The 17,464-nt window shown below is 39.6% G+C and overlaps 1 protein-coding gene across 1 annotated transcript; it reads left to right on the top strand.

The window, feature by feature from the left end:
* Window positions 1-4: 4 nt before the first annotated feature.
* On the top strand, window positions 5-9,755 carry LOC108669840 (iroquois-class homeodomain protein IRX-5; the record flags this gene model as incomplete). The annotated part of the gene is made up of 7 exons (XM_018157267.2): window positions 5-40; window positions 306-489; window positions 3,017-3,072; window positions 4,836-5,065; window positions 5,506-5,838; window positions 6,069-6,257; window positions 6,489-9,755. Coding segments are annotated over 6 exons (1,011 nt in total), but the record flags the coding sequence as incomplete, so codon positions are not given.
* Between the last annotated feature and the right edge of the window lie 7,709 nt (window positions 9,756-17,464).

Genomic DNA, 17,464 nt, shown 5'->3' on the forward strand with positions numbered 1-17,464 from the left:
GATTGTGCTCGCCATCATCACTAAAATGACACTCACGCAGGTCAGTAGTGTAAAAATTAGTTGATATCGCAGCGTAGTTTCTGATTCATCACTAAAATAACACTCAAGGTACTCATTGACTCCGGCAATCCACGCTAAGAGCGAAACAACACTTTTGGGTAGGAAAAACTTGCTGAAACGGGATTCGTTAGCCATTTCTAAACCTATGTTTCTATACCTATAGCTATGGTTATATTTCTATACCTATTTAATGTTTTACTTATTAAGCGCATTAAATAATCGTAAATATTTTGCCTAACCTCAAGGTATCAACTTGGTTCGCCAACGCGCGTCGACGCCTCAAGAAGGAGAACAAGATGACGTGGGAGCCTCGCAACAAAACAGACGACGACGACGCAAAACTTTCTGATGATGAAGACGATGAGAAGGAGGTCGTTGATAAGGATGATGATGATATCAAGAAGGACGATAAAGACGGGGATTCACAAAGTGAGTAATGATTATAAATACTCAGATTTGCCCATGTTGAACCAGGTTCAATTGAAAATTACTATAGTAATGGGGAATGTGCCGTAAAATTGGCTGAAAAATTATCCACTGAGTCATTTTCATCCAAGATCTTGGATAAGAATGTAAGCAAAAATGGAGCAATTATTTTATAGAACAAGTATTCTTTTAAAATGTTTTCTATCTCTTATTTTGTCTTCAATTTTGTTTTGGAATTTTGATTTGTCTGCCATAGTTTGTAAAATTGAGGTTTGACTGCAATCACTGATAGTTTCATTGCTCGATGTTTACGAGCTACATATATACGCTGCCTTAACTAATACCGTCTGTGCCATGCAAAGGATGTTTTAGCAGCAATAACGTGCATAGTCGGACATTACTTCCTGGCCCGTAAATTATGTAATCATACCATGTCTGTGTGAAAAAAAAAGAACGAAAATGTAACCGCGTTGAAATGATGAACAAATTTCCATAAATGATCACAAATTCAATCAAATCTGGTGTGGCATCGCCGAGCCACACAGAGCAATTGGTTCTTCAAAGCCGCCTCAGTGGGGCTCATAAATTTTGAAGGTTCAGAGCAAATTGCTCACCATGGGACAGCCTAACGCGGCGCTGTCAGTTTAGCTCGCTGCTTCACACTAAGACCAGTAGCAGCGGCCTCGCCACAAAAAATCACCAGCCCTCAATGCCGCTCACAAATAAAAAAAAATCTCGCGAGGTGTATACACGCGCCATAAGTTTGCTTGCATCCTAAGGGTTTTCAAACGTAAGTGAATTCAAGGAAATCTTTGGAAAATTCTTTATTCGTAAAGGATAATCCAAGATGGGTTACTAAAGTTCGAGATCAAGGATACTAAAAACATTCCGAGTTCTAGGAGTGGTTAGACACAAGAAATTTTTGATTTATAACGAATTTTTGTAAATTCAGAGAGACGAAAAAATGTATTCGCCTTGCACCTCTAAATATTGTTCATTCATGCAGGAAATAATAAGTTCATCAGGCGATAATGAATTCCTTAAGATGAGGAACGAGGAAAGATTTCTTTTTGAATAATTTCAAGAGCCTGAATAAGTTTTGACGGTAAATTGCTGTATGCGCCGAATTTATTTCATATATCAATTAATTTCTTCAAGAGACAGCATTTCATATTTTCAACTATAACACAAATTAAAGATCATTAAAGGACTAAAATTACTTACTAAAAAAATATTAATTGTTGGTTTTTGGAACGAATTCCTTTTAGACTGCGAACAGAGGTTAAGAACTGGCAAATTGTTGAGAAATTGCATGCCAGCCTTCACCTCGAAAATCAAATAAGGAAGAGGAAGATAAGGAAAATAAGCCCGGATAGGAAAAAATAGCGTGTTTTGCTAAAATATCGGGTGAAGAAATAGATGACTACGGAGTATGAGGGAGGAAAGAAGCCGAAGATGAGAACTAAGATAAAGTGGACGCTGGTGAAGGATCCGCGTATGGAGCAGGAGGAGGAGGTGGGGAGGGGGGCAGTAATGTGGGGCAGTGGGAGCCTACCTCATAATTTGGGTAATGTGACTGAGAATTGCAGGTGCTGTTTTATGTTGAGTAGAAGCTTTTTACGATGGCCTGACCCTCACCCACCCCCGCGCAGCCTACACGTCCCTCCCCTCCTCGTCATGATCCTACACGCTGTCTTCTTTCCGGTCATGAAGCTCATTCAACAGCTGAATTCTGATGAAACTTTCTTGAGATTTTTGGCTCTGTTCAATAATAAATCGTTTCGATGTTTTTAACTGCTTGTACTCTGATCAGTTATTTTGAAATGGAATACACGAAAGTCTTTTAGTTTTTTTCTCATCAGCTCCCTTCATTTCGCATTGGTTTCCTAACAATTAAACTTCACCGCTATTGTATTTTTAATTAAAGTATCTTTGAGTGTAAAATGTATCCGATATTGAAAACGACACCACAATAAAATGAAAAAAAACAACCAAATTTCAGTTACTTCAATTAAATTTGATCCATACTGATCCTATTCCAAAAGTCTGGCTCACAGAAAAATACAAGCTCATTCATAAACATAATTGCCTGCAATCTTGTTAAAATCAAAACAAATCCTCCGTGTTCGGAGCAAATCTTGCATTCAATCGCTGAGTTCAAACAAGTTCTCGCCATTTGCGAGCAGTGCCACGCGAACGACATCCTTAGTTTTGCTGACGCTTTTTTGTTACCTTGAGTTTTTGTGGCGTCTGGTCCAGAGAATATGACAGAGTGGCCTCTTATCCAGACGAGCCCGACAGGTGTATTGATTTGTAAGCCATGACAGCCCATCCTGTGGCTGAGCTCCTCCTGATTCACATGCGTCCTGCGTACTTGGCTGTTGTTTGGCCTTCCACGTTGTATTCGCGTTTCTGCCTCAACAAAGCTAAAACATGCGTGCCATGCATCGAACGGCCGCCGTTCAGCCGTTCACAGTCGCTTGCGTGTACCTGCACTAACACTGCTGAAATATGCGAGCTAGGCGAACAGCTGCGCTTTCCCCAGCACCTCCCCATCACCCTTTCGCATCCTCCAAAGGGGAAAAGGTACTACGCGTTATATTAATTAATTATAAATTAGCCAATACCAAATTCAATCCAAATTATTAATTTACTGGATTGCGCAAGTGGTTATTCCTATCGAGTGCAATGCTTTCATGGCACAAGCCTCATTTTAGAAACTTCATGGCACTATTACTGTCTTGTTTCTTTTAAACATTTAATTAATATTTCCCATCATTTGAGCAATAATAAAATTCAAATTTGCAATTTTTTAGGGAAGTTCCGAGAAATTTTTAGATTGGTGGATGGATTTAAGCTAAAAAGCTTTATTTTGATGTTTATAGCTTTGTTCTAGTACTGTACAATAATGTGAATATATTGTTCAGGTTAAATACTCGTGTTTGCATTGTCGTGCATTCTCATTACATTGAGTTTAGAAATATTTGAAGTAAAAACTGTGTACTGTGATGACTTCACAAGTTAAATTTTGATTCAAATTCATAACCGTTTAATTTTTGTAATTATCACAACTCACCTTGTATGACCTACCTGACTACCTTTTGTTATCAACCGACTTACATCCTCACCTGAACCCACTACCCACACGTGACAAACCTGTTACTTCTGACCACCTCCAGGCTGGTCAGAATGTGTACAGTTACTGTATCTACTCAAACAGTGCATTCACGGATAGATTATACGAACACGCTTTTAAAAAAATTGGCATGCCTATACAGATTTCGCTCTCACTCTTGACTCACTTGATACGCATTAATGAAGATGTACGTTAATTAGAGATCCAAGTACAATTTTACATTCGTTTTTTGTCTCGTGAACACAAACTTCACATTATCAATATTGAACAAGAGGAACTGCATAGTTTCTTCGCGTGAAGCGGAACACCTGCAACACTTGAACGCTTTCTACTTCAACTTTCATAATCTAAGTCAAGTCTGAAGTGGAAATAGATGGCTATCAATCTCGTTAGCCAACAGTACCTACAGAAAATATATGTGATGCTGGTAATTTTACTTACAGCTTGTATCATGAAAAAAAACATCTGTGAGAAAAAAAAAACGAGAATTATTTGGCAGTTCATAAAAAGATGAATTAAGACAAGAACGAAAAAAAGTTTGCCCGCCACTTCATAAGTCATGTCCCTCTTTACGTCGAGTTTTTTATAACCTTACAAAACCCTCTTATTCCAAACCTTGTAGTACCTAATCTTCAACCAATACCTTTTTCTTCTATTTGTTTCGTCCAAACCTTGCATAAATTCCTTTTAAACGTTTAAAGAATTGAAATTTTTAAAGTGATATCTCTCTTAAACTTAATTTTGAAATTGAATATCCAAAACAATCGCTTAAAGAATTGAAGGTTTCTAGCAACTTTTGTCCCGTTCTACTCAGCGGGACTCGGAGGACTCTCTTCACCTCCCCTACAACAAACGCCACCTGCTCTCTCACTCCTATAGTCACCTCAACACCGACCATCTTTCTGCCACCTCGCACAGGGACTTCCGCTATAACATGACATTCACTTCCCACGAACACTTCCACGCCGCAGACTTACACTTGATGAATCAGTTTACTCACGACGCTCGTTCACACGACCACATCAATGGTTACCGCAGTGGTATAGAGTTGGGCCTCATACACGACCCACATGACGCACACGACCCACACGACCCACACGATGGCTCCATACACGCGGCCGACCACCGTGATCCTACGACGCTGATGGAGGCGAGCCACCTCCACGAGGAAGGGATCCTCCCTAAACGCCATATGTATTCTTCTAAACCAAAGATTTGGTCGTTGGCGGACACGGCGGCCTGCAAGACGCCTCCTCCTCCGCCTCCTGCAGATACGAGCGCCGGCAGCGCCGCCGCCGCGGGGGTGTGGCTGGCGGGGGGCACCACGTTCCCTTTGCCCCCCACCATCCCCCCCACCAACTCCTCCAGCCAGGCACAGTACCCACGCTTTTCCCACCTCATGCCAGGGGCCTTGCCCTCCCAGTACATGGCCAACAGTTACAAGTGAGTCTCGTGGGGAACCAAGTCGACGGCCAATAGTTCCATAATAGCTAGGAGGGATTTGCCTGGGGAAGTGCTAAGCTGACCAGTGGTTACTAGTGAGTGGTGACGCAGAATGGTTCATAATAACATCGATTACATATTCATAAGCAATCAATACATCATAAGGAAAGCCAAACTGTAAATGGAAGCAGGGAGCGACAGTCTGCCGTTAGTGGCGCCACTCGTCTTGAGGTTGCGAGTTATGTTAAGGATCTGCTGAAATTAGCTTCTCTAATTCCGCAAAGTTTGAAATGCCAAAATATTTGAAATTTATACTTAAATCGCGTAGTTTGCTCTTTCGTGATTTAAAATTAATGTCTCTTATATTGTTAAGTGAAAAATATTATAAATCATTTAAAGATAATGAATTAATTTGCAAAACTTGTTTTGCGCTGCAACAGTGAAGGCGTCGGAACAGACACGCCACCACAGACGCCACCAAACGCGAAGGGCGCGAACGGTCAAAACGGCGGCGTGCAAACAGGTCTTATGGGCGGCGCAGGGGCGTTTATGGGCGCGGGTTCGGTGGCCAACTCTGGGTACGGCCTCGGCGTGCCGCTATCGTCGTGTTCCCGCAGCTCTGCCGGTATACCCATGCCCTCGAGTGACGTGAATATGAACCCTGCAGGGCAGAGATATTCAAGTATCGGTAATGGCGTCGCAGCGAACACTGCACTCAGTAATAACAACCCAGCCAGTATGGTGCCCACCGCTTTTACTCCTGTGTACAAATCGTGAGTAAAATGGGTAGCATAAGAGAACTTACTATATGCATTAGTTCAAATATATTTTATTCCCAAATCACATGACGCTCATGCCAGGAAACCAATGATAAACATGTGTATAATAACTCATTTTGAATATTTCATGCGTCCATTAAAAGAGGGAGTGCAGGATAGAAATCAATCCAGCCAGAAGTTCGTTATTATGCTTCAAATATGCGCATCGCTCTGCGTCCCTGCAGGTCAGGTCCACAGCAGCAGGTCGTGCAGGGCCAGCAGTCAAGTCAACAAGTCAATTCAAGTCAACCACCGCATCCTCAGCCCCAACAGAATCAACAAGTTTCCTCACAAACCAACGCGCTCAACAGTCCTCCTTCCGTCGGCGCACTCATTCCGTCCGCTTATGTATCTTGAAATTACGCATCGCACACGTGAGTTTATTTCAAATCTATATTTTAAATAATTAACTTATAGTAACTCATTTTCCCAATTTTGCGTCTCCAGCATTTGCGTAGTTCCCACATTTAGCGTAAATTAAGGTGTGAAAAACGTAAGTTATGCTGAAATCATCACATTCGGTATTCAAAACGTAAGTGCCGTCTACCCAAGTCACAATGAACTGACGCAGAAAATGACGTAGCATTTGTTTTGTCTTACGTCAGGTTCTGCGACGACGAGACGCTGGCAGTTGACGGCTGTCGTCGTATAGACGAGGCACAGTATCAGCAAGAAGGACAGGAAGACGATGACGATGAAGAAGATGACGAGGAAGATTATGATTCCGAGTCAATTTGCTGATTTTTTCGAAACAAATCTTGAGTATAAATAATGCCATTAAAGCCTCACAAGGTGAGGCGGAGGCAGATGAAGATGCAAGACAGACGCAACATGATTATCGTGAGCTATCATGAATTCATGATAATGAAGAAAAAACTTCTGAAAATGAACTAATGCACGTTGGTCTAATGCTGGACGTAATCTCACCGCGAACTATTCATAAGTATAAGGGGCGAGAAAATATATTTTGAACTGTCAATTCGGAACCAATTAAAAAAATAATGGATTTCTAATTTATAAATTCTGTCCCGTGCACAATTTCTCCGAATTTCCATGCAGATGATAAACTCGTACTAGGAACACAGGATATTTCCTAGGAAGATATCCTGCCTATAGCTTCACCACGAGACTACGACCAATGATCCTGGTAATTCGAATATCACGCAGAAAAATGAATGGTTCACGTTTTCCAAATATATATAGTGACGCATTTTCTTAACCGTGGTTCAGACAATTCGAAGTTGAAAATTCTCCTTTTCCAAGGTTACAGGAAAATTAAATATGGATATGAGTGAAATTTAATGGAAGTGAACAATCAAGCGGTAGAAGTGAACTTGATAATTGATAGGTCAAGCAATTGATTCTCACAAATGTCGGGTAAAGTATGCTGTATTCAGAGCTGATATTACAGTGACTGACTCACAGATTCTATAATGACAACACGAATAGAAGATTAAATTTTAATAAATGGCCATGCAGTCGAGACACGGTGCTATCCAGCGTTGGTCTGCAGTCTGTTCAATTTTCTGTTCAATTCTAAATTCAAATTAGTTTGAACCACAAGTGAGTTTTCGAGGAAATATTGCACGTGAAGTCATTCAGCACCAAACGTCGCCGGCCTGTATACTGAATTATTAAGGCGAGAATACAACAGTTAAAATCAACTTATCAACACGATTGATTGGCACTCTTTGGTGATATGCAATCTCACAATTGACTGAAACGCTGGAATGGCACTGAAAGCAGCAATCTGGTCCAGAAGATCAATGCAAGTTGGTGGACTTGAGAAAGAAACCCAGGAAACTCGTTCTTTTGCGAGTCAAATGAGCGATGTTCAAGAGTTTTCCTTTTCCGAAGTCGACATGAAGTTTATTTTAATATACCCACATATATTGAATAAAGGCTTATTGAGACAATCACCCAATATGTCATACAGTTTCTCGTGTGCAATGACCTATTGTTGAAATTACTCAACTAAAATGAATGAATGAACATCCTATGAAAAACAAATGAATCCTGCTTGAAGAATATTTTAGTGCCCGCTCAAAACGTTGTAAGAAATGTATTTATTAATAACGGGATTTAAAGTTGAACTTTCACTGCTCAATAACCGCAATTTTGAGCCTTGCAGCTTCGGTCCCTCCCGTCAACTGTACGAGGAACTAACTATATTCATGCAAATTCAATTTAATCGCTATATCTGCGTTGCGATATCAGGATCTGTAAATAAAACTGTAATAAATAGCTCTCGCCTTCCCATTATTTACGTCGGTCAAGCGAGAAATGCGTCGCCGAACAGTCGCACGGCATGAAGCAGCAAAGCAGAATTTCTTGAGCCAAATAAAGAGAAATTTCTTGATCTGCAAATTTTTTATATGTAGAACAGAATTCCTATCCTTATTTTCACGGGATCTTCCCCTTCCCATATTTTCAATAACCTATGTGAATATTGCGTCTGTTGCTAGGTTTCTTAATTAATTAGTGAGCGCATCCTTGAAGGATTGGTAGACGTGTAAGATGTTGTACATAGAATCTTTATTGATAGTTGCTGCCTAATTCCTAAGTTTAATATTTGTTACTTTCTTGAAAAAGTGAGGAGGACATTGATGATAAAAAATATTATGATAGGTTATGATTCCACCAACGTTTTAGTTTGTTGGTCGCATAAATTTAATGTCATTAAATTGGTTATACTGTTGAAATGCCTTTGAATTTGTGAGATAAAAATTCACTAAGGCTTAAATATATTCCGTTAATGCGTTTCAGTAATTCGTATATTGCAGCTCGCACCGACGATTATTTCATGTGTTGAAAAACACATGAAATAACGGAAAGTTAAATAGTGCAAACTAAATATTTCATTGCTGTCTCCTTTCCAGCAAATGTATTAGAGTCATGGTCATGATTTGAATTTATAAACCAGAAATGCTTTGATCGATTTAAAAATAATACGAACGGATTAAGTTAATAAACCCGTCATTGAACGTACTTCATTAGACTTGTTAGCGCCATGCTAAAAGCATAACAATTTGAAGCATCTATTGCGCAGGAAATTTTGCAGGAAATTTTAGTTATTCTGTTAACTGGCACATCACGTGTGTTCTGAGGAACAGTTTTGTGATGGTGTCAGTAGGCGAAGTTGAAAATCTGCAATTTCTACTCTAATAATTTTTTGGGTAATTATTTGCGACTCTGCCTCAATATATCGTTCTTAATTTCGATGTGCCGACAAGTAGGCTTCGACTGTCCCGCCTGAGATTAAACGAGGGACAATAATAATTAAGTCGTCCTATATTTGTGTGCCAAATAAAGCAAGTATAAAAAAATACGACGATGGTCATTGATATTTTTTTATATTATTCAGGCGCACGCTTCTCAACAATCTAGTGTCGGAACTACCATGCTAAGTTACATGTTATTTCATTCTTCGCGTCAGTTCTCAATTTCATTTGATGACTTCAGACAAATAAAGAAGACAAATTATTTTTCAGTTACATTTTTTCGATTTTGGACATTTTCAGACAAAATTTCATCGCCAAAATTGGGAAGCATTATTTTCAATACCAGTAGTTCAGGAACAAACAATAATTCTCAATGGAGACCATGTGGCCTGATTTCTATATTTTATTGTAGGGCAACTTATTGTGCAATGAATAATACGTTATATGGATGTTGTACAGAGATGAGAAATGTTAATTAACTGTATAATTTGTAAGGCTCGTTTGTGAAGAACCTCCTGTTCCGACTAACATTAATGCGTTAAGTGATTAATGGTGACGAGAGTGACGATCCTATGGCGCATATAAGGCGCCGGCGGAGCTTCACATTACTTGTAAATTTCTATTATGATGAAAATATATATGAATTCTTAATGAGTATTTTTTACCCAAATCAATGTATTACATGATGTGCTCTTTATTTTTTGACGAAGGCTCGACTCACTTGTAATAATTACTTGAAAATTTAGTCATGTTTTACGATCACGCAGAGGATATTCAAAAAGTTTTTAGAATGATCTAGCCATGTAACTTTGAATATTTAATGACGCAAGCATTAAAGCAGATGAAGATCACAGGCATGCTTTTACTGCACAATTTCAACATTTAACATACAGAAGTTCACGAATTTTTTCAATGATGACGAAAACTGAAGAGCAGTGCAACTTACAAATGAGATGATAATACTCATCTTAATAAGGTTTTTGACCAAATTAGGTTTCCTTATACGGAGCTTATATAAATATTCGGCATGATAAAAAGTACAATGCTATTCATGGAAAATATGCAGTTTTTAATTTATATTGAATTATATTAAACCTAACCTATTAGATAGATATTAAATTATATTAAACCTAAATTATATTAAACCTAACCTATTAGATTAAATTATATTAACCTAACTATTAGATAGGTAACCTAGATAAACATGAGTTACACCCCCGGAAAAGACATGGAGCGCAGCAGGCTAGCCCTGGCAAGCAGCGTCGTTGCAGAGGCTGCGGCGCTATACGCAGGCAGTGTGCAATATACTGCAATAGATGACGGCGAGAATGGGTTCTATGCAAATGGCTGCAGCAGATGCGACAGACACTACAATTGTCTCCGCTACAATTGCCTCCGCTCATACGAACCTTTAATACAATTGCCAGTGAATACATTAAGACGCGGTAAAGGGTTGGTCGGCGTAGGATGTCAAATGAAATATGTTACGTCATGATGCAGTGCTAATGCAAATGAAAAATGTTTTTTGATTGAGCTGTCAAATAATGCTGCTAGCACTTGAAGGCAAAAAATGTATTGAAAGGCAAACGCAAACTTTGTGCTGAAAGCCATGATCATGACTGCATTAAAATAAGTTATTTTCTTCTAACGTAGAACAAGTGTAAAATTTATTCGTTCACGAAGGGTTTTGAAAACGTGAGTTTCCTTGAACTTCTTATTAAAATCAGTTCTTGTAAAATAAACATACAATGATAAAAATGCTCTCTTATAAAATAGTATTGCACAGAGCATAAATAATATACGTGAAATACTTAATTTCGAACAAAACACATTAAGAACAAGAAACGAGTGCAAATATTCAACGAGATTCCTAACTAAACACGTACCAAATATTTCCTTCACTATGCAAGTCGAGAGCCAGAATCGAGCTAAATCAAACGCGTAGATTAAAATCGACTGTCGCCAAGTTGCGTACGACAAATGCGCATCAAGCGGAAATTTATTAAAAAATGTACTTGTCAGAACTAAAAATTCTACAGCAAGAAGGCGTAATTCTTGAGCATTTTTCTAGACGTATATCGGGAAAAATTGTTGGATTGCTGAAATCAGAGCTTATGCATTCGCGAAAAGCTTAATTAGGTTGAATCTGCACAATGATTAAAAAAAACGTTGAATCATTTGACTGCACAATGAGACTCAAGTCTTTTTATTGTTCGTCTTTAAAAATCTAACGTGCCTGGACCAACTGTTAATAAATTGCTACTATAATAATGCATGAATTTAGTAAATGATGGAATGAAAAAAGTGTAATTAGATTCAATTAGTTCACAAAAAGATTGAATTACAGTTGAAATGAACTTATTAGAAGCAAACTTTAAATCAATAATTATTTGCTCAGTACCACAATGGTAATACATTTGATCGGAACTTTTCATAGTGACAAAATAAAGCCGTGCAGTGTAAGGGAAACCGGGAATTGAATTAATTATGTTAACAAAATGTGATATTGCATGAGTCGCGGCAAGGGCAGGTAACAAAGCCACGGTAGAAATAGCATTGCAACGAAGTGTTATTTTTTGGACGCTGTCACCGAGTGATCAGGTTTCGTTGGTGGACATAAACTCTATTGTGATCTGTCCCATTACTGACCATTAGGCTTTCTCATGTCAATGACGAGGGTGGCATCCACGGCGCTCGGCATAATCGAGCCTGACAAACGTGGACATCCTTCACAAAAAGCTCACCCGTCTTGCAGCTCTTCGCGTTCACTGTTCTCTTGGTGTTGAAAAAAGTCTTTGTCGCCGCCCCTTCTCGCCAAGAACTAACTATTGTGGTGCTGTTGCTCTGCGCGTCATCTGACACCGTGCGGGGAGAGTGCGAATCACGGTCGGGTTAAGGGTGGCCACGCAATTGCTGATGGTCGTGTATAGACAACCATTCAATGGCCAATGGTCTGCAATAGCTTGGACACCGTTCAGATACTGATGATCAGTAGATATTTAGAAGCAAAGAAAATTTAAGATAAATTCATACTATCTTTAGGTAAAACGTCAGCTATAGGCGCTGATGGTCAGATATAGGTTTCCGCTCAATGACCGATAGATTGCTATTTAGATGTGACCACTCAATAACCGATGGTAAGCTATAGGTAAATTCTATGGNACTCAATGAACGATGGTCAGATATAGGCTTCCACTCAATGAACGATGGTCAGATATAGGCTTCCACTCAATGAACGATGGTCAATTATAGGCTTCCACTCAATGAAAGATGGATTGCAATTCAGCTGCGACCACTCAATAACCGATATTCAGCTATAGGAGACGACTATTCAATGACCGATGGTCAGCTATAGCTGTGTCCACTCAATGATCTATGGTGAGCTGATGGTTAGCTGCCAAGGAGCCGAATAACTCACAATTAGAATATTAAACCATTTATACCTAGCTAGTAGAGAAAGCTTCTATTATTAATCCTCTAGGAAATAAAAAAAATATATTAAATAAACTCAATTTAATACATGCGAAGAGTTGCTAATTTTCATGGCGCTCATGTAATAAAAGAATCAATGTAGATTTAGTCATTGGGCAGGAAATTTAACTCACAGCCCTCCCATGATCGCTCATAAATTGAACTTCTGATCCAACTGATTCCAGCTTCAAAGTTAGTTTCTGAACTTACTTTCAATCGTTTATGTTAGGCTTGATGTTAGACTTAAGATCATTATATTTATAATATTTAAGACAACTTTGTTTCTGGTAGAAGTTTGTGTTTAAAGTGAAGAGCTAACTGTCAAGACATGTGTTCCCTCTAACCTAGGTTTCTAACAATACATACGGTTTGGTGCTTTAATTAAGTTCCTTACTCGTTAGTTTCTAACTATATAACCGATGTAGTGCTTCAATTAACACCACTAACTTTCTATCTATATAACCGGTTAAGTGCTTCAGTTAGCATCATAAAATAAGTTTCTAACTATACACACGGTAAAATGCTTCAATTAACATCATAAAGCATCTAGCTATACAAACGGTAAATGCTTCAATTAACATCATAAAGTTTCTCACTATACATACGGTAACGTGCTTCAATTAACATCATAAAGTGTCTAACTATACCAACGGTCTAGTGTTTAAAAGTAGGATCACTCGACAAGAGTGCGAAGGATGTCCACGGTTTCTGTGTCAAGATTGACATAGGTGAAAATATTCATACACTCGCAGGTTGTGATTACCAAAAATAGGTTTTCACAAAACTAAGTTCCCGATGAGCTGTAATATCAACGTACAAGAAAACCCAAAGGACGGTTCTATTCTCAGCCTGAGGACTTCTGGAGAGCAGCAGAATTTCGTAACACTTCAGTGGTTCTTTTGAAGGCAAATTCTTCTTCTCGCCCATGAGCTGTTGAACGCCCTCAATTATCCCATCTCCTACGGGGAATTAAGCTTGTGTTGAATGAAGATTGGGCGCCTGTTAACCAAGAATTAAGATCCTATTGCAATAATCTTGCCTGCAAACTTGTGTTCTTCAAGGAGCTGCGCGACCTGAGCTTCGTCTTAACCAAACTGGCCTCGATGGTCGTCTCTTTTTTCCCTGTGTTCAGGCATCTTTGAGTTCCACATGAACATGGTTTGACCATTGCTTAAATATGTGTAACAAGAGAAGGATGATTTTATAAATTAGATATCAGCTTAGGTTTTCATTAAATTGCGATTGGTTCGAAAAAAATGTCATGAAATTCGAAATAATTAAGGACGATTGTATCCAATTTCGTAAACAGGAGCTAATATTTGGATATCCGCTTGGTAATATCAAATCTATGAGAATAAAATCCGGACATCCCAATATGGTTCCTGTAATTCGGATACTAAACCATTCGCTTTCTTAGTCTGCTGCAGTCATCTATACGAGTAAATAGAAGGGAGAAATAAACAATGAAAGTGGCTCGTGAATGGAAATCCAGTTCCATTCGGATACTGGTTGATTTATAAATTTGTCATACAATTCATTATTGTCCATTTATTCTATGCAATTGTCTTTAATCGTAATGACGAACAAAATTACTAATTGGAGCGCACATGCTATGCTTCTCACCTGACAGTAACTTTGAACAATATATTAACAATTGATTACTTTCATTATAAGTCGCTCGATGTACAATTTTTTTGGCCCGATTTTCGGGCGAATGAAATTCCGGTTATTTAAAAAATTTTCGGGCGAATGAGATTCCGGTTATTTAACAAATTGTAAATAAACTTGAATTAAGCACCAAAAGTGACGACTTATTCCAACGGTCTATCGGTTGCAAAAAGTTCGCATGAAAATCGACACCTCATGAGAGGCGGAGGGACCGTTTTGCAGGGCAGCGCTGCCTGGTGAAGTGACACCTGCGTTACAAAGCCTGCGTGTACCGGAGCGTTATAATCCTTGCTAACAGAGCAGCCTAGCGCTAAATTAGTAAACTGATCTTACGTTAGAGCAGGCGCTTCTTGCCACGCATACAACATGTTGTTGTCGCCTCGAGACAGTAGTCTTCCAAAACAACTTCTGGGCAAAACAACTTCTCCTTTATAATTGGATAATAAAAATATCTTCTTTGAATGAAGGTGAATGCCTAATTTATTGAATAATTCCACATGAAAGAACTTTGACGACGAATTATATTACAATCCTTTTGAGCAGAAAACTTTTCTAGATTTCCTTCTCAGTCCACGCTTTCTTAAATTTTAATCCTGCCTTGGCGAAATATGCACTCAAAACGCTATATAAAATTAATCTTACATGCCCAACTCTGTATCATTGTAATCACAAATCTAAAAGGAAAGTTAAATTTAGCATTGGAGATTGAAATAATGTGCATGTCTCCCAGGTTATGAAAATGCTTGTACATAGAAACATAAAAATAAAATTGAATCTTATGGATGTTTATTTCGATGTTCAATTTTCATAATTGAGAGACAAAGAACGGAAAGTAACGCAACATTCAATCATCATTTTAATTGTTTATTAATTTGGTTGTTATTTTCCTGGTCCTGCATATTTTTTTCTTCACACTTAGAAATGGAAAGGAATGTGACAATCATCTCCGTTATCATGATCAATCATCTGCTTCGTAATTAGAAAAATAATCCAAGATGGAAGACACAAAAAAAATGTATAAGTGCACCTCATTTGTCGAGTGGAAGTGAACGGTCGCTCGAGAATTGCAGGGCAATGCGTCGCATATTAGCCATAAACAAAACCAAACTTGTACTTTCAGTCGATTCTCATTAGAGCGCCATTTCTCTTTGTAAACAAACTAAAGAGCGCCGCATAGAAGCCTCCTCCTCGGACGACAATAACTGCTGTTGATCTAATTGTCTTCCATTCTGAAGGAGCGTCATCATATAATTGCCGCAGCGAGATGATGACAGAGTCGGCTGAGGCTATCATTTGCCGATGATTGGTCGGTCGAGGCGTATAGGATTGTGGCGGCGAACGTTGCCGCTCCAAATGATAGTTCAATCCGAGGCTGATTGTTCGTGCCAGAGGTCTGGTCCGATCCAGGGGCGAACTGCATGGCATACCTTGGCTTCGTCCCGCCGGCCGCTGTCCAATATTATTCGCTGGCTCCGTCCCGTCGGCCGCTGTAGAATATTTTTCTTTGGCTCCGTCCCGTGGGCCGCTGTCCAATATCATTCGCTGGCTCCGTCCCGTCGGCCGCTGTCCAATATTTTTCTTTGGCTCCGTCCCGTGGGCCGCTGTCCAATATCATTCGCTGGCTCCGTCCCGTCGGCCGCTGTCCAATATTTTTCTTTGGCCCCGTCCCGTGGGCCGCTGTCCAATATTATTCGCTGGCTCCGTCCCGTCGGCCGCTGTCCAATATTATTCGCTGGCTCCGTCCCGTCGGCCGCTGTTCATTATTATTCGCTGGCTCCGTATATCATTCGCTGGCTCCGTCCCGTCGGCCGCTGTCCAATATTATTCGCTGGTCCGTCCCGTCGGCCGCTGTCCAATATCATTCGCTGGCTCCGTCCCGTCGGCCGCTGTCCAATATCATTCGCTGGCTCCGTCCCGTCGGCCGCTGTCCAATATCATTCGCTGGCTCTGTCCCGCCGGCCACTGTCCAATATCACACGCTGGCTCCGTCTCTACGGCCGCTGTCCGATATCTTGTGTTGGCTTCGTCCTGCATGCCGGGCGCTGTTCAATATCTTGCGTTGGCTCCATCCCGCGGTCACTGTCTAATATCACACGCTGGCTCAATCTTGCTAGATCCAACACACCAACATACGCTTACTACATCTTGCCATTCTTACTACATCTCGCTTAACCCAGTCAAGAATAATATGTGGAGCGTTCGGTTTCGAGGCCTCTGAAGATGTGTCATTGAATTTGTACCCAGGTGCCTCACCAGGGTTCCATCGATGTGGACGAGTAGCAGATGCACCGAAAATTGAGCGTACCCAGTGATTTAAATTAGATCTTGATGCACAAACTGAAGTGGAGAACCTTAGCTTGATTTTAATTTTGGTATGAGAAAACTTATAATGTCACCTTCGGTAGAGATGACAGTGTGATAAGAGACAGATCGCTGGGCTTCGTAAATCCAGATCAAAATTATTGATACAGAAAAGAAATTTGTACATATTACCAAGATAATCAATTGAAAGGGAATTTTTTTCTGTAATACATGACGCTCGTGACGAAGTTTCATGGCTACTGGAATACAAAACATCACCAAAGATCGAGGTATTTTAATTAAACTCGCGAAATATCGTGGAGCGATGCAAGTAAGTACAAAATATTCCATTTGAGTTGAGAAGAATTCATAATGACGGAGAGCAATGATTGAGGCTGCTCAGATGCAACATAACTGATCAGATCTTAAGTTCAAATTGGAAATGAACGGAGATGTAAAAAAATGTGTTCTTTTTAGCGAATTGTCTCATTTATGGAAAAAATGCACTATTGTGCTCGCCATGTCCGTCCGTCCGTCTGTCTGTCTGTCTGTCTGTCTGTCCGTCCGTCTGTCCGTGACCTCAAGTTTTTGTCGACGATAAAATGCGCTCTCTGTCACTCACTGCAGTGAGTACTGAGTTATATTTTTTGAGCAATTGAATGGAAACGCTTTGGTTTTTTTTGAGGAGAAACAAGCATTATTGTGTCTGGATTGTGATATTTATCCGCTAATAATCGAATAATTGATTATATGATTGATTATCAGATTATAATAAAATGATTGATTCTTTTAATCATACAACGATGAGCTCTTGAGATAATCTCTGCAATATGTGATCGTCTGGAAAACATTCTTCTCTCTGGCTAGCAGACATTCTATGCTGGAGGCATGGTGAGGCATCGAATGTTGGTGATGACAAG

This window comes from Hyalella azteca, unplaced genomic scaffold (assembly GCF_000764305.2).
Source record: "Hyalella azteca isolate HAZT.00-mixed unplaced genomic scaffold, Hazt_2.0.2 contig5914, whole genome shotgun sequence".
NCBI lineage: Eukaryota > Metazoa > Arthropoda > Malacostraca > Amphipoda > Hyalellidae > Hyalella > Hyalella azteca.